Raw genomic sequence first — 22,351 nt, forward strand, 5'->3', positions numbered from 1 at the left:
TCTTCCTTGTCTGTCCATCCCCCTAACAGAGACTCTAGGACCATGGACAGATATGGGAAGCACATTTTCAGTTCAGCGACTTTTTCCATGCGATCGCTGAACTACTTGACACACTTCACACGATTACAGAGGGATCTAGTTAAGGAGTTGGGAGATACCCTCCAGGGTAATACAGATGCTGCTGTCTCGGACAAAGTTATAGCACAGCTCAACACCCTTACATCCATAGTGAACTCGTACATGAGGCTCATCTCGTATGCGGCCGAAGGGTCGAGTAGGGCTGCAGCTTCAGCGATTGCTCTTCGTAGACAATCCTGGATGCGGCTGTGCTCCTTTGGAAGCCTTCAAGTCTTCCTTTACTAACGCCCCCTTTGATGGTGCCACTCTTTTTGGCCCCAAAGTAAAGGAGACCCTAACCCGGTGTGAGCAGGAAGGAAAGACTCTGTCTGCTGTCGGAGTCCATTTTTCCACCCCATCCAGACCGTACCCCAAAGGGCAACGAGGTGGAAAGATGTGGTTTCGTAAACCCCAGGGTTCTTTCCCAGGCACACAGGGTGATGCCCCCCCCCCAGAGGCAGAGGAGGGGGCAGGAATGGAAGACGCCGCTTTGGCGGCAGAGGGGGTCCGCAGAACCAAGGTGACAGGGATACTATCCCTGGGAAGCCTTTCCAGCACTCCTGAGAGGAGGCCCGACTGTCCTGCTCTGGAGGCAGTCGGGGGTCGCTTAGCTTTATACCCTCAGGCCTGGCAAAGCCTTACTTCTGACAATTGGGTAAAAAGCATTATCACCAGAGGTTACAAAATCCCCTTTGTATTTCCCCCATTACCACAAAGACGGTTCCCAGATGTACCACCCCATCTGCGAAAACCAGCAGCGATAGAAATCTCAAAGCTGCTAGAAAAAGAGTCATCCAACCAGTCCCGGCGGACCAAAGAGGATCCGGAACTTACTCAAGGTTCTTTTTAGTTCCAAAAAAGACAGGGGACTGGAGGCCAGTTCTGGACCTAAGCAATCTCAATACATTTGTGAAGAAAGAAAAGTTCCGGATGGTCACAAACTGATCCTTCCATTTTTACAGAAGGACGACTGGATGTGCTCAATAGATCTCAAGGACGCCTACTACCACATCAAGATGGCCAGAGTGTCCAGAGATCACCTGCGCTTCCGGCTGGGAGCCAGTCACTTTCAGTTTCGGGCCCTGCCCTTTGGGCTAACTTCAGCCCCCAGGGTTTTCACCAAATGCATGGCAGTGGTAGCATCTCACTTGAGACGCCTAGGATTCCGGATGTTTCCATATCTAGACGACTGGCTCCTTACCGCCACCACCGAGCGTCAACTGATGCCGGCCAGGGATTACACAATCAGCCTTTGTGCTCTGTTAGGGATTTCGATAAATTTCGAAAAATCTGCGTTACAGCCCTCGCAGCATATTTCATTTATAGGCGCAGATCTAGATACCCGTTCTTTTCTAGTAAAACTACCCTCCGCAAGAATAGCTTCCCTACAACAACACGTGTCTCTCCTACTATTATCCAAGAAGTCCCCAGCCAAACTAATCCTGAAAGTCTTCGGGCTCATGTCAGCTTCCCTCATTGCAGTTCCCATGGGGAGGCTACACATGAGAATTCTCCAATGGCTGCTGTTCACACAGTGGTCGTTCCAGCAGTTACCGCTGACACACGAGATTCACATAACCGATTCCTGCAAAGCACACCTGTCTTGGTGGTTACAGGATCACAACCTCATCAGCGGCCGACAGTTTGTGTTACCCAACCCAATGGCAACGGTGACCACGGACGCTTCCCTGATAGGGTGGGGGGGGGCATCTTTCAGGGAAAGACAGTCCAAGGCGAATGGTCCAGCTTAGAGTACAACCTGCACATAAATGTTCTAGAGATGAGGGCAGTGTTTCTAGCGTTGCAACACTTCTCCCCCCTTCTACCTCTAGGGACTATTGCAGTACAGACGGACAACATGTCCGTAGTCTGGTACATAAACAGGGAGGAACCAGGTCTTACCAGTTGTGCAGGGAGGCCATGAGAATTTGGCAATGGGCAGAGTCCACGGGTCGCTTTCTAATAGCAACGCACATCCCAGGGTTATCCAACATCATAGCGGACAGGTTGGGCAGAGCCATCCTGTTACCTCACGAGTGGTCCCTCAATCAGAAAGTGGCGGAAAGGATTTTCCGCAAATGGGGCCAGCCTTGCTGCGATCTGTTTGCGTCTCCAATGAACACCAAATGCAGAAGCTACTTTGCCCTTTTACCCCCTCCAGGGGATGTCCCCAGGGACGCTCTGATTCACGATTGGCCCCTGGGTCTCCTGTACGCTTTCCCTCCTATACCACTGATCCCGAAATTTCTTCAGAAAGCCAAGGACCAGGAGAGGACTATAATTCTCATTGCCCCATTCTGGCCTCGACGGATCTGGTTCCCCTTTCTTCAAGCCCACCAAATGCAGGAGCCCTGGATTCTGGACCCAGTGCCAGATCATCTGACTCATTCATCAGGAGCTCCTCACCCGTTGCTCCTATCCCTCAAGTTAGCAGCCTGGCTGCTCCACTTCCCTACTTAGCCAGGTCTGACCTTCTCTCTCCGGCGGTCCAGGACATTCTGGTCGCCTCCCATAAGGCTTCCACTACTAAAATCTATACCAGTAAGTGGAAACGTTTCGTCCACTGGGCGAACACACAGCATTTGGATTCTTTAGTAGCCCCCCTAAACAAGATTTTGGTATTCCTGTCCATTCCGTTTCACCAAGGGGCCTCTACTGCCGCTTTAAAGTTCAGTTGGCCGCTATTTCCAACTTTCACATAGGAGAAAGTGGAGCTCCCATTATGGCTCATAGGCTTTGTAAAGCCTTCATGAAAGGGTCCTTTCATCTCAGACCAACAGTTAGGTTACCTACAGCTCTTTGGAATCTAAATTTACTCTTATCCCAGTTAATTTTACCACCCTTTGAACCAGCTTCTTCCTGTTCCTTAAAGTTCTTGTCCTGGAAAACTCTTTTCCTAGTAGCTATCATTTCAGCCAGACTAGTATCAGAACTTCAGGCACTTTCCATCAAGCAGCCATATTTAATTTTTCACCCTGACAGGGTATCATTACGCACCAACCCTTCCTTTCTCCGTAAGGTTTGTTCGGTTACCAACATTAATCAGTCCATTGAGCTCCCTACTTTTTTCAAGAACCCCTCCAATAAGCTGGAATATGTTACACAAATTGGATGTTCATAGACAACTCAGATTCTACCTGGATAGAACTAAGGACCATAGGAAAGTGGACCAACTCTTTATAGCCTTTGCGGACAACAAAAAGGGCATGGCAGTTACAAAGCGCACACTTTCTAAATGGCTAACTGATTGTATAACCTTCGTGTATTCTGCTTCAAACCAGAATTTGCCCACCAAACCAAAGGGACATTCTACTAGGTCAGTTTCCACATCTCTGGCTCATGCGGCTCGTCTGCCATTGGACAGTATTTGTGCAGCCGCCACTTGGTCTAAACCGCATACATTCCTCACTCATTATAAAGTTGATAGGACTTCCAGGGATAGAGCATCCTTTGGTTCCATTGTGCTCAGAACGTTCTTCCGTGAGTCACTCTGTAACGGAGCTAGGGACGCTACCCATTTGTAAGAACAAACGGCGAGATTGAACACTCACATAAAGAAGTTATGTCCTTACCATAACGTTCCATGTGGAGTGTTCATCTCGCCTTTGTTCTTACATCCCCACCCTCCCACTCTCAGGTCTGGAAGAACGTACAAATTTAGAAGTCTGGTCTGTTTGTCTCCCACTAGTGGTCTCTCTCTTGTTCCTACTGGCTTCAGCTAGTTACTGCTCCTTATGTGTACTTATGTATCCTTTTATTGCTGGATCTGGTCTTGTTTTGCAAACTAGATTTGAGGTAAAGGCAGAGGGAATTGTAGGAGGTAGGTTGGTCTAGAGCTTCTTGATGCAGTGCTTTGCTAAGCGGCCGACTCTGAGCCGAGGATCGGCTCCGACACCCATTTGTAAGAACAAAGGCGAGATGAACACTCCACATGGAAAGTTATGGTAAGGACATAACTTCTTTTTACTGGATATAAACTTGGTAATTGTAAGTGAGAATGCGATAACAGGACAAGAAAAAATGCCCACTGGTATAAAAATATAAAGAAGTAACATGTTTAACAGATTTGAACATAGGAGGTAAGAGGGAGTTGTTCTTTAGGCAACTGATTTTGAAAAACTGAATTTTTTTCCCTAAATAAATTGCAGACTTAAATGGGCGTAAAACAGTTTGGGCTAAAAGACGGTGAGGGGGAAATTTGATGATTTTAATAGTGTAGGAAAAGGAATTAAACTACACTGGAATGTCCAGTTCATTAAATGTTGGAAGAAAGGAAGTTCTTATGTAACATAAATGAGACCATTCTACAAATGTTACATAGAATAGTTGACATGAATTAAGGAAAATTTAAGAAGGCAAATTTAGAAGTAGAGAGGGAATGGCATAGAAGTGGAAAAACAATGTAGATTGTAAAAGTAAGCAGTTTCTGGGGGGGGGGGGGGAGAAAAGTTGCTGAAAAATATAGTATTCCTTCGAGAAAAGGCAGAGGTTAGTTGAATAAAATAAAAGTAAAGAATATTAGGAAGGAATAGAGTATGAATAGAAGAAAGCAGAATAAGGGTAATAGAAGCAATTGATGGTAAGTAATTTAGCTGACAATGTTTGTAGTCTAACTACAAATAAAGAATATGTATACTTAAAGGAAGATGCCACCTTAGAGCATAAAAATGTTTGCTTGTTCCCGTTTTTGTTTTTTAAATATTTTCATATATCAGAGTTGGTCTGAGTGCAGCCTATAAAATTTTAATATTTTTTCCCACAAAATGGCCATCATTGATCCAGCCATATTAATGTGATTTTGTTTTCTTTCGTACAATTTTTCTTCCCAGAATCCAATTCCAAGTCCCTTTCATGAGTCATGTTATATATGAGGTGGTGGTGGTTTCTCACTCCATTGAAATTCAGTTTTGTTTGTGAGAGTCCCAGCTATTTTAAGCACATTTTATAACACTGCTGATATTTTTCCTTGATTATCCCTCATGTATGTTTGTGTCTGTCTTTTTATAGTTTTCACAGGCAATTTCTGAATAACTTTTCAATATTCAAATATTTTCTGCCCAAAGGATGTTGCTTTTGTGTTAGTAATACCTTGAGCTGTTGCAAGCCTGTAGTATTGTCTTTCTGTGCTTTCTGGTGTTCTAAAAATTGTTTGCTTATGTCTAGATAAGCCATCACATAACTCTGAGAATGAACAGCATTTTGTAACACTGGAGGTACTGCTTGTCAAAGTCTGCCACAAGAAAAGGAAGGTAGGATTTTTTTCTGTAGATGTTAAAAATACTACAGTTACATCTTTCATGTTTGTGTTACAGTGGTTCCTCTAATGATGGTTTTGTATAGAAGCATGCTAATGACGTATGCAGTTTGTTTACAACCCCTTTAAACAGAGGCAGATTTGGCACCTTTCGTTGACTTCTTTGGGTGATGTATAACTGTTAGCAAACAGAATAGAGGACAGCCATGAAGATGGAATGAAGACAGAGATGGGTGGAGATGGGAAGGGGTTAAGAGGGTAGTGGATTTCCTAAGGGAAAAAAATGAGGGCTGGGGGGGATGGGCACAAGCAACAATTTGTATGGATCAGTCAGTCCTTGGATTTGCAGAAGTACTGGCTCTTGAAAAGAGTTATTGACTTGTACAGTAAACTGTTGCAGTGGGTAAAGGAGAGGAAATCCACTAGGGCTTTCAGGAAGGCAAGGGAACCGGTGAAGTAAAGGTGACTGGGAAGATAAGAATAGTGTAGGTAGAATGTTGTTGAAGGCAGACTAAATAAGGTTTGTTTTTGGTTTTTCCCTCCTCTTCCATGCAAATGTAATGTAAGCTGCCATCTATTCAGCCCTGCAAGTCAAGAAGTGCAAAAGGGAGAAGCTTTTGATGATCTTGTCATCCAGAAAAAATAGTTGCCATCAAGATCTCTCTGGAAGACCCAGTGATATTTGATTATCTTTCTCTGGAGCACTGCTGTAGTCTTAACTTTAGGGAACTCTGCCATAGACTAAGGTGTGATGTTTGGAAAACTTTCAGAGCTGCACAACTTTTCCCTTGGCTGGACTCGCATTGCCTGTCCTCAGATGCATTTATGTGCATGGCATCCAGATGATATCTGCCTCTCCCAACATCAGTTCGTTCTTGTCAGATTTGCTGAATGTGTACAGTACACCGTTCAGTAAAGAAAGCATATTTATAAGTCCATTGGTCCAGGCTTGAACCAAAGAACAGAAAATAACCCATTGGGGACCTTCTAGTTCATTTTTAAAGTCTAGTCATCCTAATAGCTCAAGTCGGGTCTGATGTCTTTGCCTAACACTGAGGTATAAGATATGTCCTCCCTTGTTAGAGGTAGTAAATATGCTTGCAGGTATTGGCTCCTTGTGAAGATTTCTGCGTTCATTGTGTTTATCGATTGTGTTCAGAATACCATATCAGTTTCAGCATTTGACAGTAATTCATACTCAAGACTCTTGAGGGCCAGAAGAATGCTATCAAAGCGTATCTGTACAAAAATAAATTAGTGGCCCTGTTAGGTAAGTCTGCCATGTCCATGAACTTGAGTTCTAGCTATGCTGATATTCCCTTGAAAATGAAGACTCTGGAGAACCCAAGGGGGTTGGCCACATCCCTTGGCATCCTAGGTCAGAGAATCTCGGCTTCATGGAGGCACTCTGCCATCCCCCGATTTAAAGCTAAGGCTTCTGGCAATGCATTAGTGGTCTGCATTCCTTTTGGTTTACTGGACCAAAAGAACATACAAGAACCTGACAGCAATTAGTTGATTGCTCTGGATCAACACTCAAACAAGAGGAAGGCTATTTCCCCTTAGTGATAAAGATGATGCCTATGCTGGCATGAAATAGGAACTCAGGGATACTCCCTAGGGTTTCCACATGTCCTGTTGCTGCACGTCATCAGACAGGTGCTACCACTTGGTGAGTCCTTAAGGAAAATGTAATAAGAACTGCCTTTCTAGTGAAATAGGACAAAGGCAAGGAGTCCAATGGTAGAGAGGCTACACAAGAAAAAATGGTAGCACTAAGACAGCAGGAGGCAGGGAAGCCCTCTAGTTCCTATCCCATCAGGGAAGTAGCTGTTACTGCACTAGTCTTCCTCTGGGCCACAATCCCCAAATCTGTCTTTACAGCTTCATCCAAATATTGAAGAAGATTGTCATCCTGCACCAGACCATGGCTTTTGATTATCCTTGTCTGTCCACTTCATTGGATGGGACTGGCTTGCCACTAGGCGGTAACATGGCAAACTTCTTTACTCTCAATGCTTGAAATTCTCCCCTACCTTATTTATTTTTATTTTTTTATTTTACATTTGTTAACCGGGCTAGTCCAACTGGATATATTTCCATTTTCAGCAGAGGCCCAGGAAGAAAATCTCCAGTAGTAACATTTAAATATTTATAATGTACAATTATAAGAGAAAAAAAAAATGAAAATGTAAGACAAACAGTACATGAGAGAACAGTAGTTCCAAAGTCATACTATCTAAGAAGATACCATATTCAAAGAGAAATATTTACACAAATATAAAGAAATACATCAGTTAAAAATAGAGAGCCTTAGCTACAGTAAAATAAGCTAATTAAGAAATACAGAAACTTTAAAAGGAATAAAATACTCCTACAGTAAGGTATGTGAGGTTGTTTACAATATGTTCACAGTTAGTTCATCTTCTATTTTCAGGAAATAGTTTAAAATAGTTTCCGCTACTCGGGGATAAGTAGTGTTTAAAAAAAAAAGTAAAGGGGAAGGGAGGATAGAGAAAGATGGCAAAAAAGAATGCAGACAATTAGGGTAACAGCAAGGGCATAACCAGTGTGTTTTAAGACGTTGCTTCAGCTTTTGCTTAGAGTGATAAGGAGGGAATTGCAGTTAGATCTGATGGCAACATGTTCCGATTGTTTCCAGAGGTATTAGAAAACAAGGAGTCACCTGCCAAATTATTAGACTTGGTAATGCTAGCTAGTAGTTTTGTTGAAGAGTGTAAGGAATTGAGGTTTACATAGGGGGTAATAAGGTTAGAGAGTATCGGTGTGTTCTTAGGTTGGTAGAATATCCTATGAACAGTGGTAAGTTGGGAGAGTATCGGAATGTTTTTTAGTTCAAGCCAGTCAAGCTGCTTTAAGACAGTGGTGAGTTCTTAATGGGTTCCCAGTGGCAAACCTGGCAATATTATTATAGGAGTTAGTTTAGTGAGATTATTTTTCTTTAGGTTAGTATATATGGGGGAAGCATAAAGATGAGTGGAGATTAAATGGGAGTGGGCAATAGTAGTTCTGGCTGTTGGTGTTAAGAAGGGTTTTATTCTATAGAGGGAGCCCAATTTTCTATTTACGGATTTTATAGTGTTATTTACATGATTGTCAAATGTAAGGTTGTCAGTTAAGACTCCTAATAGTTTGGTGGGAACGTCTGGAGTTATAATGGTGCCATTATTTGATTTGATAGAGAAATTGATTGGGGGGAACGTACTGTTAGGTGTAGAGAGTAAGAGCTTGTTTTTTTGGCATTCAGGAGGAGGCAACATTTTAGGAACCTTGCCTCGACTGAGTTGAATACTGTCTGAGTTTGGGATTGTAGTTCAGATGTGGAGTTGGCAGAACATACGAGTGTGGATTCATCTGCATATTGTATGCAAGTAGCTTGAGGGATTGCTAAGTAAAGGCCATTGATGAATACTGAGAATAGAAGTGGACCGAGAATGGAGCCCTGAGGTACTCCAAGGGAGACTGGCAGGTGGGAAGATGGTTTATTCTCCCAAAGGACTGCTTGTTGCCTATTGTTAAGGTAGGACTTAAACCAGTGAACAACCTTGGTGTCGAGCAAGGGATTCAAGAGTTTTTAGGAGTAGTGGGTGGTTGACCATGTCAAAGGCTTTTGACAGATCAATAAAGAGTGCAGATGAGGATGTTACGGTTTTTATTGATGAAGTCGGTGAAAGATAGGAGGGCTGTGGTACTATGAAATGGCCTGAACCCATGCTGACACTTAGCTAATATATTATGTTGGGTTAGGTGGTTAATAAGTTGATGATGAATACATTTTTCCTTAACTTTTGCTAAGTGTGATAAGAATGCTATTGGCCTAAAGTTGGAATACTCATTGGAGTTTCCACCTTTATGTAGAGGGATAATGTGGGAGATTTTCCAGATATCTGGGATGGTTCCTTCATTTATGGTTCTGTTTATAAGGATAGATATAGGATAAGCCACTGCTTTGGCTGCTTTTTGCAGGTATTCAGATGGTATGTGGTCTGCAGAGGGAGTACATGTCTTAGCTTAACTTTATGTATAAGTTTTTGGATGTACGAGGTAGCGATGGGTTGTATTTGGAATGTTGGGAGAGTATTGGGTAAAGAGGTTTGGAGAATAGAGTTGTTAGTGGACAAGTTGGTAGGCTAGAGATTTTATGGTGTCAGTGAAGAAGGTAATGAAGGCATTGGCAGTTTGAAGGGAGGTATTGATGTTAAGTTGTCTATCTCGCCTTCATTCTTGCTGGTTGGGTTCGGAGCCGATCCTCGTCTCCAACTCTGCCATCTTCAAAAGCTTGAGAGCTGCTCACTGGCTCGAGGCCCCCGATCACAGTAAGCTGCCTGTCAGGCGCTAGAATCCGCCACATAACACAAGCACTCAGGTCACTCCACAGCAAGTACAAGTATGACTCGGTCATTGTCCATGCCGGTGTGAACGACCTGAGATGTACCTCCCTGGACTACATGAAAAGAGACATAGAGGAGCTCTCAGATTATGTAGCCCAGGCCGGTATGACCCTGACCCTGAGCAGTATCCTACCCTCATCAAGAATGATGCCACAATACAGAGACAAAATGATCAGCTTTAATAATTGGCTTAATTACTGGTGTCATTCTAAGGGGATCCAATGTCTGTCTGCCTGGGATGACATGCTTGACAAGCCACGCTGCTTTCGCAAGGGACGGCTTGCACCTGTCACCCTGGGCTTCCGGATATTGGCAAAGGCTCTTGCCACCCCATAGTGCCTTTTTAGGCAAGGCTCAAATGATAAACCTACCGCCTAGAAAACAAAAATGGAGAAAACTAAGGGTAAGACTGCTCAATGCCAGAAGTCTAAACCTCAAGATGCATGCCCTCAAGCCCTCCTCAGTATGGAGAACATCGATGTCTGTGCTGTGACTGAAAGCTGGTTCAAGGCTCCTGAGAGCACCCCAGCACTATCAGGTTATACCTCATATCATGCCCGCCCCAAAATCCGGACCGAACCACAAAGGAGGGGAGTATCCATATTCATAAAGGATACCCACACCTCCAGGTTAGTGGCAACGCATCTAAGCATCGGAGACCATCCAGGTGCAATTAACCATAGGTAAAACTGCCCTACAGTTTGTAACATGCTACAGACCACCTTCTCAAACTCAGGAAACCCACACAGCCTTCCTGAAGACACTGGAGAGTATGAATGTCTCTCCAAACACCATCATATTGGGTGACTTCAACTACCCAAACATAGACTGGGAACATTATTCAAGCCCCAACACCCTAGCCCAAAGGTTCCTGGAGTTCATAAACTCAAATGCTATGGAACAACTAGTCACCATTCCCACAAGAGGAGAAAATATACTAGACCTGATCATCACAAACATGGGGACAAAATGCTCCACACCGGAAGTATATCCCTCATTGGTGAGATCAGACCATAAATTAATCTCACTGGAGATCCACATCCCGCCCCCACCCCCAGCAAAAAAGACCACAGTGAAGAACTTCTCAAAAGCAAACTTCACACTTCTTAAGACTGGAGTGGTATTCTTCAAGACCCCCGAGCCAGTGGAAACCACAACGCACGCTGCTGAAACCCTTACAAATGCCTTCTACGAGCACCTCCAGGAATGTATGGATCAAGCAATCCCTAATAAAATCAAGACCCTTTCCAGCAAAGGCAGGTGCCCGGTCTGGTGGACCCCAGCCATAAACAAACTCTACAACAAGAGGAGAAAGCTACTACATGACAGAGCAAAATCCCTAAAAGGGAAGGAATCTCTGATCAATACTAGCAAAAAACTACGATCACTCATAAAATCATCCAAGGCCAACTTTGAGAGAAAAATCGCTAATGACACAAAAGACAATCATAAGGCCTTCTTTAGCTATGTTAGAAACCTGGGTGGAAACTCCCAGATATGCTCAGAATTAGTCCAAAATGATAAAAAAAATCACTGAACCCACAGACATTGCCAACATACTGGCAGACAGGTTCAGTGCAAATTTCTCCCCTCCCCCCCAAAGGAGAAATATCTATCCCACCAGAGTCTAGCCTCCCAAACATCTCAGATGCCCAGGTGAGAGCTGCTCTCTCTAAAGCAAAAAACACAGCATTAATGGGACCGGACAGTGTCCCCGGCTATGTGCTACACGAACTCAATGAGGAACTAAACCCACACATAAGGCTGCTGTTTAATCTTAGCCTTACTACAGGATACATACCCAAAGAATGGCGTACGGCAACTGTGGTCCCACTCCACAAAGGCGGTGCTTCTACGGACCCTGGAAATTACCGCCCCATAAGCTTGACTAGCCTTGTCTGCAAAGCTATGGAGAGGATCATAATGGAACTCATAAATAAAGACATTGGGGACCTACAGACACTGGATCCTACCCAATTTGGCTTTGTCAAGGGCAGATCCTGCCTCTTGAACTTGGTCGACTTTTTCGAAACAGTCACTAAGGCCATTGATGAGGGTAAGGCAGTTCACACAGCCTACCTTGACCTAGCAAAAGCGTTCAACACAATACCCCACTCGGGCATCATAGAAAAGCTCACCAGCTTATATGTAAACCCATATGTCACAAGATGGGTTGCAAACTGGCTCAAGGACAGAACACACAGGGTTAGAGTTGCTGGTGCCATGTCAGACTCTAAGCCAGTCACGAGCGGTGTCCCACAGGGCTCAGTCCTGGGCCCCCTCTTGTTCGGCATTTATTTTTCTGAAGTGCAGGCAAACATAGGAGAATTATGGCTGACAAAATTTGCAGATGACTGCAAACTGGGCACCATAATTGACACTCCATCAGACACAGACATCCTCCAGAGAGGTCTCATAGAAATGGATAACTGGTGCCAGAGCCATGGCTTTAAGCTAAATGCCAAAAAATGTATAGTCATACCCTTTGGGAAAAACAAGGTAACCCCTAATTACCACATAGGTGGTAATCCATTAAACACGGACTAAGTTATCAGGGACCTGGGGACCCAAGTTGACAGTAACCTCTCTTTTGACACTCACATTGCCGAAGTGGTTAGGAAGACCTTCTACATTGCCCTCCTGATCATGAAGGGATTCACATCCAGATCAGGAGAGGTCATTGTACCCCTCTACTCTTCACTTATCAGACCAATGATTGAGTACAACGCCCCATTCGGAATGTACCTTACCCGACACCTGCAGCAGTTGGAAAGACCCCAAATGTTCCTCACCAAAAGGATAAAGGGGCTCAAACATATGTCATACGATGCCCGACTGAAGAAACTCCAGCTCTATTCAGTCGCATACCGTCTGCTCAGAGGTGATCTGTGCCTGACATACAAGGCCATGTCCAACCCAGAATTAATGGACATGCTCCACCTCAAAAAATCCAAATCCACCAGAGCCACGAGAGCAAGAGACTTAAACCTCAACACGGATATAAATAGGACGTGCTGGAGGGACAGATTCATCACCCAGAGACTCCCTACAGTATGGAACAGAATCCCAGTCCATGTGAGGCAGAGCCCCTCACTGACTCTGTTCAAGAGAAATCTTGACGAGTGGATGGGAGATCGTAGGTTTACCCCGGGAATCATCTCTGTGTCACTGCTGGACAGAGGCACAGCAAACTAATGGTTATAGTATTCTCATCCTAAGGGGTGGTGAAAGCCGCACACACTCTGGCTAGGCTTATAAATGCCCTAGGGCAGATAGCCTAGTATGAACCTATATCCCATGATGCCTGGTGCTAGATACCCAGATCTCGTTTGCCGCTTCAGCTACGAGGTTGCGTTTACTGGCTCAGGTCATAATTTTCACTTTGTTCTTATATTTAGGACTTTTATTGTTCTTTGTTAGGTATACTTTTATTGTTATAGCTCAGAGTAGATTCTATAGCAGTTGTTAGTGTTTATCACCCCCCCTTCAAAACTTTTCTCCTTAGAGAGTTTTTCCTTTCCCTCCCCCACCCCTGTTTAGAGGCTTATCATTGTTTTATTTTTAAGGTGGACAAAAGATTTCTTTTTAGTAAATTGTGGTAACTTGTAGGTCTTATAGTGTGTGTGTGTGTGTGTGTGTGTGTGTGTGTGTGTGTGTGTGTGTGTGTGTGTGTGTGTGTGTGCTGTTAGTGTGTGGTAGCTTGTGTGAATTGAATGTATTTTTTTTCAGTTACCTACTCTCCACTTATTTGTATTTGATTTTCCTTTAAAGGAATGTCTAAAGACACAAGTGTCGGGATTCAAGAAGTGTGACTCATGCTGTCAGAAAATGTCTCTGACAGATGGTCACACTTGTCTACTGCTTGGGCTCCCTACACCTACAGGACTCTTGCTCGGTGTGTCACGCCTTTAGTCTGAGTCCTGCAGGAGCGTAGGAATAAGCTTTATCCTGAGGGGTTTGCTTAAACCTGAAGGATCACCGGCCAAGACTCAGTCAGTGAAACCTTCTCTGCTATCGGAGCCGTCGCCGGGTATGGCTTCTGCTTCAACTTTGGTTCCGGCTGGAACCAAAGTACCTATCTCTCCGTCATCTTTGGCTCTGACTGGAGCCGAAGTACTTATCTCTGTCGGCTCAGACTCTTCTGTCGGAACTGTCAGGAAGTCGGAAACGCTCCAGGTCACCATCATTGGAGTAGATGCACTATGCTCCAGGGTCACCCTGATTGCAATCTGAGCGGAGTCATCGATCCCACTCTTCTCTGTCATCTAGGCTAAATGACCATGATTTGAAGAGAGTTGTGAGCAGGCTTTTAACGTCGCAGGCCCTGGCAAAAATGCTATCCAGCCCCCCTCACCAGGGTTCGGCTCTGTTTCTCCAATAGTTCCTCCTTCGACTCATCCCTTGAGTTCGGAGCCAGAACATGCTGTGGCTGGAACCGTGGGTCCGTCGGCACCGATACCACCACTTTTGGTGCAGTCATCAGCTCCGATCTCTTCCATGGTGCCATCCTTGGAGGGATCTGGGCGCCGGGACTCCCTCGGCTCCAAGGGGCGAGTGTCATCGGACCCTTGTGCGACCCCGTTCTCCCTCTCGGAGCTTCGGCGCAGGTGAGTTTGGCTCCTACATTGGTTTCAGAGCTGTCCCTCTCGATGCCAGGAAAGATTCCGGTCTCGCCGGAGCCTTCTATGGCATCGGGAAGGGGCGCCTTCGAGGTCATGAGGAGTGTGCTGGCATCTGAGTCTGCCTCATGGTCGGCCTCATCGGCTCCTCCCCCCATGGTGCCTGCTCCTGCCTCTGCCCCTCCTCCAGACCCCAAGCGTGGGGAGCAAGCGCTCCAGGGCACCCCATTGGGTGTATCTTCCTCTTCCGAGGCCTCCCCTTTTCATTCAGAGGAGCCCTTTCGAAAGAGAAAATGCAAGAGGAAGCATGTTGACTCCCCTGAGTCTGTCACTTCAGATACCGATTTGGAGCAGTCGGAGTGGTCCCCGAGATCCCCCTCTGAGGACGTCTTCTTAGACATCCTTGAAATCCTTAGGCAGAGGGGGAACTGGACTACCCTTAAACCTTCCGAGGATAAGTGTATTCCTGGACGCATTTGGCTCCCGACCCTCCACCTCCTGGTTGTCTCCGCCTTTCGATCCACTGATGGTGGTGGCTCGAAAGGCATGGTCAGCACCAGACACAATGGAACCATCTCCCCGTAGGCCCATGAAATTCATCACCCCCCCTCAGGACAAACAATTTCTGACCAAGGGTGTTCTTGTTGATGCCATGGTGGTAGCAGCGGCCACTAAAAAGGAGTTGGCTGAAACTTCTTCGTCTGTCTATCCCCCTAATATGGAATCTAGGATGATTGACAGATATGGGAAGCGGATGTTTTCCTCAGTGACCTTTTCCATGAGGTCTCTGAACTATTTGTGCCATTTTACCCGCCTTCAGAGGGATCTCCTTAAAGAGTTAGGAGATGCCCTTCAAGATCCATCAGCTGCGGGGGCTCAGGCTAAGATTGCCTCCCAGCTGGCGACTCTAAATTCTGTAGTAAACTCTTCCATGCGGCTCATCTCTTATGCAGCCGATGGAGCGAGTAGGGCCGCAGGCACAGGTGTGGCCTTGAGGAGACACGCTTGGATGCGGTTATGCATCTTTGCGGAACCCTTTAAGGCATCTTTCACTAACACCCCCTTTGATGGTTCTGCTCTGTTTGGACCACAGGGGAAGGATACCCTTACCAGGTGTGAGCAGGAAGGCAAGACTCTCTCTGCCGTTGGAGTCCGTTTTTCCACTCCTTCAAGACCGTATCCCAAGGGTCAAAAGAGTGGGAAGATGTGGTTCCGTAAATCCGAGGGAGCCATGCCTGACACACGTGGAGAGTTTCCCTCCAGGGGCAGAGGAGGGGACAACAATAGACGCCACCCTAGGGGCGGGGGGGGGGGGTCTGCAAAATCAGGGCCAAAGAGAATCCTTCTCTGACAAGCCCTTCCAGCATCCCTGAAGTGCTGCCCACCTTCAGAGGCAGTCGGGGGAAGATTATCGCTGTACCCAGAAGCCTGGCAAAGTATAACAAAAGACAAATGGGTACTTTCTATCATATCCGAAGGCTACAAAATCCCCTTCTTTCACACTCCCTACATTCCCAGCAAATCCCTTCCAGATGTTCCACCCAATCTAAGGGATCAAGCAGTTCAAGAAATTTCAAAACTGCTAAGAAAGAGCCATCCAGTCAGTCCCAGCAGACCAACAAGGATCCGGAATTTACTCAAGGTTCTTTTTGGTACCAAAAAAGACAGTGGGTTGGAGACCCATTCTGGATCACAGCAGACTAAACAGGTCTGTTCAAAGAACGAATTTCCGGATGGTCTCGCTACAGTCCATTTTACCCTTTCTGGGTCAGGACAATTGTCTGTGCTCCATAGATCTTCAGGATGTGTACTACAGTATCAAAATACACAGATGCTCCAGAAGATTCCTCCGCTTCCGGCTGGGAGCCAGTCATCAGTTCAGAGTGCTACCCTTTGGTCTCGGCACAGCCCCCAGGGTGTTGTCACCGCTCACTTGAGACGTCAAGGATTCCAGGTGTTTCCATATTTAGATGACTGACTCCTTACTGCAACCACCAGGCATCACCTGCTGCTAGCCAGAGACTACACCATCCAAACATGCTCCACTCTAGGCATCACAATAAATTTCGAAAAGTCTGCATTGTCGCCTTGTCAGTCTGTCAGCTCTGTAGGCGCAAACTTAAACACAAAGGACATGTCAGCGACTCTACCAGTAGACAGAGTGTTAGCCATTCGACGACATGTGCAGGTCTTATTAGGATGCAAAAAGATTCAGGCCAGATTTGTCCTAAAAACATTGGGTCTCATGGCAGCAGCTATAATACTAGTCCCCCTTGCACGCTTTCATATGAGGATTCTTCAGTGGAAGCTGTTCACACAATGGTCTTTCCAGCAACTCCCGATGTCTCACAGGATAATGATCGCACAGTCATGCAAAAACCAACTTGTTTGGTGGATGGTTTCCCCATCATTACACCAGGGCAGACCATTCATTCTTCCTACCCCAGTAGCTACGGTGACCACGGACGCCTCCCTGATCGGGTGTGGGGGGGCATTATCAGGGCAGAACAGTCCAATGCACCTGGCAGCCTCACGAGTACCATCTGCATATCAATGTCTTGGAGATGAGAGCCATGCTTTTAGCATTGCATGCTCTTCAGAACTCTCTTCCTACCGAGACCATTGCAGTTCAAACTGACAGTATGTCAGTGGTATGGTACATCAACAAGCAGGGCGGAACCAAGTCATACCCCTTATGTTGAGAAGCACTCAGACTTTGGCAGTGGGCAATCTCTTCCCAACTGTTTATGATAGCAGCGCACATCCCTGGGAAGTCCAACGTTGTAGCAGACAGGCTGAGCAGAGCAATTCTCATGCCTCACGAGTGGTCTCTCAATCCGACTGTGGCGGACAGAATCTTCTGCAAATGGGGTCAGCCTTGCTGCAACCATTTTGCCACTACCTTCAACAGCAAGTGCGACAATTTTTTCTCACTCCTGCCTCTTCCCGGACACCTCCCCAGAGACGCTGTAGTTCACGATTGGCCCCAGGGACTTCTTTATGCATTCACTCCATTCCCCCTGATTCCCAAACTAATTCAGAAAGCTACCATACTGGGATGCAAGATCCTCATTGCCCCTTACTGGCCTCGACAAATTTGGTTCCCCTTCCTGCATCATCACCTTCTGGAGCAGCCCTGGACCCAATTCCAGATCTCCTGATCCATCATTCGGGTGGGCTGCACCAATCTCTTCAATCTCTCCAGCTCACTGCTTGGTTTCTCCACTTCTAACTTTAGCCAGGCTTCCCAACATCTCACATTCGGTGCGTGAAATCATCTTATCTTCGCATAAGTCGACCACTAGAAAGACTTAAGCTAGTAACTGGAAACGTTTTTCCTTATGGGCAGAGAACAGGAATATAGATCCCTTTTCAGCCCCTGTGCACCATATTTTAGATTTTCTAGCAGAACTTTTTCGAACTGGATCCTCTTCTGCCACGATTAGAGTTCAGCTAGCTGCAATTTCAAACTTTCATACGGACCTATCTGATTTAAATATCCTGTCCCATAAGCTTTGTAAAGCCTTTCTGAATGGGACCACTCTACTCAGGCCCCCAGTAAGAGATCCCCTGCCTCCGTGGGATATGAATTTGATTTTAGCTTCCTTGATACTGCCCCCCTTTGAACCGGCAGCTTCTTGTTCCTTGAAGTTTCTTTCTTGGAAAACCCTTCTTTTAGTTGCAGTTACGTCGGCCAGAAGAGTTTCTGAACTTCAGGCTCTGTGTTCGTCCTCCTTTCCTGGTTTTTCACAATGATAGAGTTTCTCTTCGGGACTAATCCTTCCTTTCTCCCAAAGGTTACTTCTGATTGTAATTTGATTCACTCCATTGAACTGCCCGTGTTCTTTCTGAATTATTCCAACAAGGCAGAATACAAATTGCATCAGTTGGACGTCCATAGACAGTTACGCTTTTACTTGCATAGAACCAAGCAATTCAGAAAATCAGACCAGTTGTTCCTGTCTTACGCTGAAGGAAAACAAGGCATATCTAGGTGGTTGTCTTCTACTATTGCCTTTATATATCAGTTGAGAAATAAAGACCTTCCTGCTAAACCCAAAGGTCACTCCACCAGAGCTTTAGCTACTTCTCTGGCTTTTCAGGCTAGATTGCCGATGTAAACTATTTGTGTGGCAGCTACCTGGGCTAATCCACATACCTTAATTTCACATTATAAGCTGGATGTGGCTTCCAGAAGCAGAGCTGATTTTGGTTCCACTATTCTGAAGTCTGTTCCGATGAGCCACCCAGGATTGAGGTGCTAGGGACGCTGTCCCAACCAGCAAGAATGAAGGCGAGATAGACAACTTAACATTAAGAAGTTATGTACCTACCATAACGTTCCATGTTAGTTGTCTTCTCGCATTCTTTCTTGCGTCCCATCCTCCATTCCCCTATCCTAGTAGACCGAGAAGAGTTCCTGAGGCTTCTTTATCACTGGCTGAGTCTTCTCTGGCTGTTACTTCTGTCAGTCTCTCCAGTAGTTTCCTGTATCCCGCTACAGTTACTGTATTATCATGATTATCATTATGTCTATAGTTAGGTTACCAAATGAGATCTGGGTATCTAGCGCCAGGCATCATGGGATATAGGAGGGGGCCTCGAGCCAGTGAGCAGCTGTTGAGCTTTTGAAGATGGCCGAGTCGGAGCAGAGGATCGGCTCCGAACCCAACCAGCAAGAAAGAAGGCGAGAAGAAGACAACTAACTGGAACGTTATGGTAGGTACATAACTTATCAGCCCCTCGAGGGGGTGGTGTACTGGAGTGCCCTGGGTGAAGGAATCTATTAACACTAGACCAGAATTTTTGTGGATTGTTATGGTGAGATTGTAGTTTACAATAGTAGTTTTTTTTTTGTCAGTCAGTATAACTTTTTAGTAGTATTCCTTAGCTGTCTGAATATTTGTTGCTCTGAGATATTTTTGGATGCTCTCCACTTGGCCCAAGATTTATTCCTAAGCAATATGAGTGTCTAGTTTCTTTTGAAAGCCAGGGGGCAGGTTTGGACTTCATTCTGATAGAACGTTTAGGAGCATGCTTGTCAAGGATAGTTGAGAATTGAGTTGAAATATTTGACTGCCTGCTCAAGAGGGAGAGTTTTTAGTGGATACCAGTTAAAGGCACTAAGTTCATTTTGAATAATGCAGGGTTAAAATGTTTGTTGCTTCGAGAGATCTTATAAGTAGGGGTGTTGGAGATATCATTCTTTTTGTCTTATAATGTAAGTTAACATATGATCACTTAAGTCATCTGGTAGAGTTCCTGCCTTGTAAACTTGTTGATGTTTATTAATGAGTATCCAATCTAGGACGCACTCTTTGTTGTTGAAGTAACTCCCATAATGCATAGTTACTCCCTGTTGCATCAAATCAACTTCAGCTGCCTGACCTTTCAAAAACCCTTTCCTAAGGTGAAAGAGCTACCATTTAACAAATAAAATGAAGATTGTGACATGGAATTTGTCAAGTCATTGAAGAGATAGTAGGTGACTGTTTGTAGGGGTGGGTGAACATGAGGAATGGTGGACAGATGAGGATAGTTGCCATAAAGCATTGTGGTAAGTACATGTAACTATCATATCTTATATTATCCAGTCCATGTACTTCACTAGATGGGACAGAGGTCCCCAGCTAACATCCTGGGATGACACGATGACCGAATACCTCAGAGTACGATTGCCATGAAGGAAGAGCTCACCCTAGGTTTCATATTTAGCGTGCAGTGTTTGCTTGAAAGTAAGCATAGATGGGGGTGGATGCTGCAGAAATAATATTGAAAAAGGAGTTTTTAAAGAAAATGGAGGCACTGTGGTTGAATGTGTATGCGGTGTACTTTGGTGTATGTTGGGAAAGTTTTCTTGATCAAATTATAGATTTGTGAGCTGCATTCGGAAAGCCATCTGTATATGGTAAGTACAGATACTTTGTGCCAACCCAGCTTCAGAAAAAGCAACAGTTGATCATTCTGATTTGTTTTATATGGTAAAAGTTGAATATCAGTTTTCTGTGTACATCCAAGCAATGAAGAAGGTGTTCTTCCTGAGAGCAGACTGTGAGGCCGTTTTAGATAGAAAATATGAATTTTTATGTAAGGAAACCTTATCCTTATGGAAAACTAAATTAGGGAGTTTGCTTGCAGTTCTGAGGTGCTTCTGGTTGATGTAATAACCACAGGAGGAAAATAGGTTTCATGGTAAAAGTTTTAGGATTGCAGAATGGCCCAGTTCAAAGGGAGGTTGAGATAATTAAGATCGGACATTGATACGTGCATAACTAATGTTAAGTTGTCAATCTCTCCTTCATTCTTGCTGGATAGGTTCGGAGCCGAACCTCGGCTCCGACTCGGCTATTACTAAAGCTCGAGAGCTAATTCCACCGGCTCGAGGCTCCCTTATATCCCACAGTGCTAGGCAGTAACTACCCAGCTCTCGTTTGCCGCTTAGCTGACGAGGTGCTTCTTCTACCGGTTCTGGCAGATTAGTAAGTTTTCTAATTAGAAACTTCTATTTCAACCCCTAATTTTTTTCCATTTACCATAGTTTTATTTATAGTATTTCAGTAGTTTAAATCGGGTCCCCCTCGAGTGTCTGAAATCCCTTTTTATTCCCTTCTTAACTTTTAGGCTTTTGGCCCTGTCCCTCTCCTTCCCTTAGTCCTTCAGTGTGACTGAATTTTTATTTTTTGCTTAAGGGTGTGTTTGTGTGTTGTGCTTGTGTTTTTACACTAAGTTAGTTTGTCTAAAGACTCCAAGGTCTCAGGCTTCAAGAAGTGTGATTCGTGCTGTCAGAAAAGGTCTCTGACAGACGGTCACACTTCTTGTGTATATTGCCTGGGACCTTTGCACCTGCAGGACTCGTGTGCTGTATGCCATGCATTCAGCCCTAGAGTCCAGCAGGAACGCAAAAATTGATTTTACGTGGCTTGTTAAAGCCTGAAGGCCCCCCCGGCTCGGTCTGTGTCGGGGAAGCCTTCTAAGACTTCCAGACCGTTGGCTCCAGTTTCTGAGCCGTCCCCTGGAAGCATTAGATCGGCTTCGACATCGGCTCTGGTTGGAGCCGATGTTTCCAAATCTCATACTATCACCTAGGCTCCGGCTGGAGCCGAGGTTGACAAGACTCAGTCGGCTCCGATAGGCTTATTGGAGCCACCTGCTAAGAAGAGGTCTAGGTCCCCTTCCATCGGCTCCATCCATTCGGCGCCGGGATCTCCTCTTATATCAGAACGGAGCCATAGGTCTCACTCCTCTCGGTCCTCCAGGCTGTCCGACCATGATTTACAAAGGGTGGTGAGTAGATTTCTCATGTCCGAGGCACTGGCCCAAATGCTGCATAGCCCTACTCAACTGTCAGCGGCTATTTCCATTCCTGATTTTATTCCTCCTCCGACTCCTTTGAGTTCGGAGCCGGGGCTCATCGGAGCCGTGGCTTTCGGTGCTTCGGAGCCAATACCTTCCCTTTTGGCTCAGTCATCTGCTCAGATTTCTTCATTGGAGGGATCTCGGCGCCGTGCTTCCCTTGTCGGCTCCGAGGGGGCGAGTGGCATCGGACCCTTGTTTGACCCCATTCTCCCTCTCGGAGCGTCGGCGCTGGTGAGTTTGGCTCCGACATCGGCCTTGGAGCTGTCCCTGTCGGTGCCGGTGGGGGTCCTTGTCTCCTTGGAGTGGGGACCTCCGGCCTTGCCTGATAGGGGCACCTTCGAGATCATGCGGAGCGTGCTAGACCCAGTGTCTACCCCACAGTCTGCTCCGTCAGCTCCTCCCTCTTCAGTGCCTGCGGTGATTTCTACCCATCCCCTTGTATCAGACCGCAGAGTGCCAGCTCCCTCAGGTTTCCCCATTGGGAATTTCCTCCTCTTCCGAGGCCTCTCCTGATCCGGTAGGAGAACCCCCTCGGAAGAGACAGTGCAAGAGGAAGCACATTGACTCCCCTGAGTCTATCACCTCTGACACTG

General features: G+C 45.6%; 1 protein-coding gene across 1 annotated transcript in view; it reads left to right on the forward strand.

The window, feature by feature from the left end:
• The window catches only part of SUZ12 (SUZ12 polycomb repressive complex 2 subunit), a 2,970,550-nt gene that overhangs the window by 859,186 nt on the left and 2,089,013 nt on the right, over nt 1-22,351 (forward strand). The window contains exon 6 of the mRNA XM_044068039.1: nt 5,281-5,366. Coding sequence (XP_043923974.1) covers nt 5,281-5,366 — 86 coding nt within the window. The remainder of the gene's footprint in view (nt 1-5,280; nt 5,367-22,351) is intronic.

The sequence above is a fragment of the Protopterus annectens genome, chromosome 4.part0 (genome assembly GCF_019279795.1).
Source record: "Protopterus annectens isolate FY-2018-M chromosome 4.part0, PAN1.0, whole genome shotgun sequence".
Taxonomy (NCBI): Eukaryota; Metazoa; Chordata; order Ceratodontiformes; family Protopteridae; genus Protopterus; species Protopterus annectens.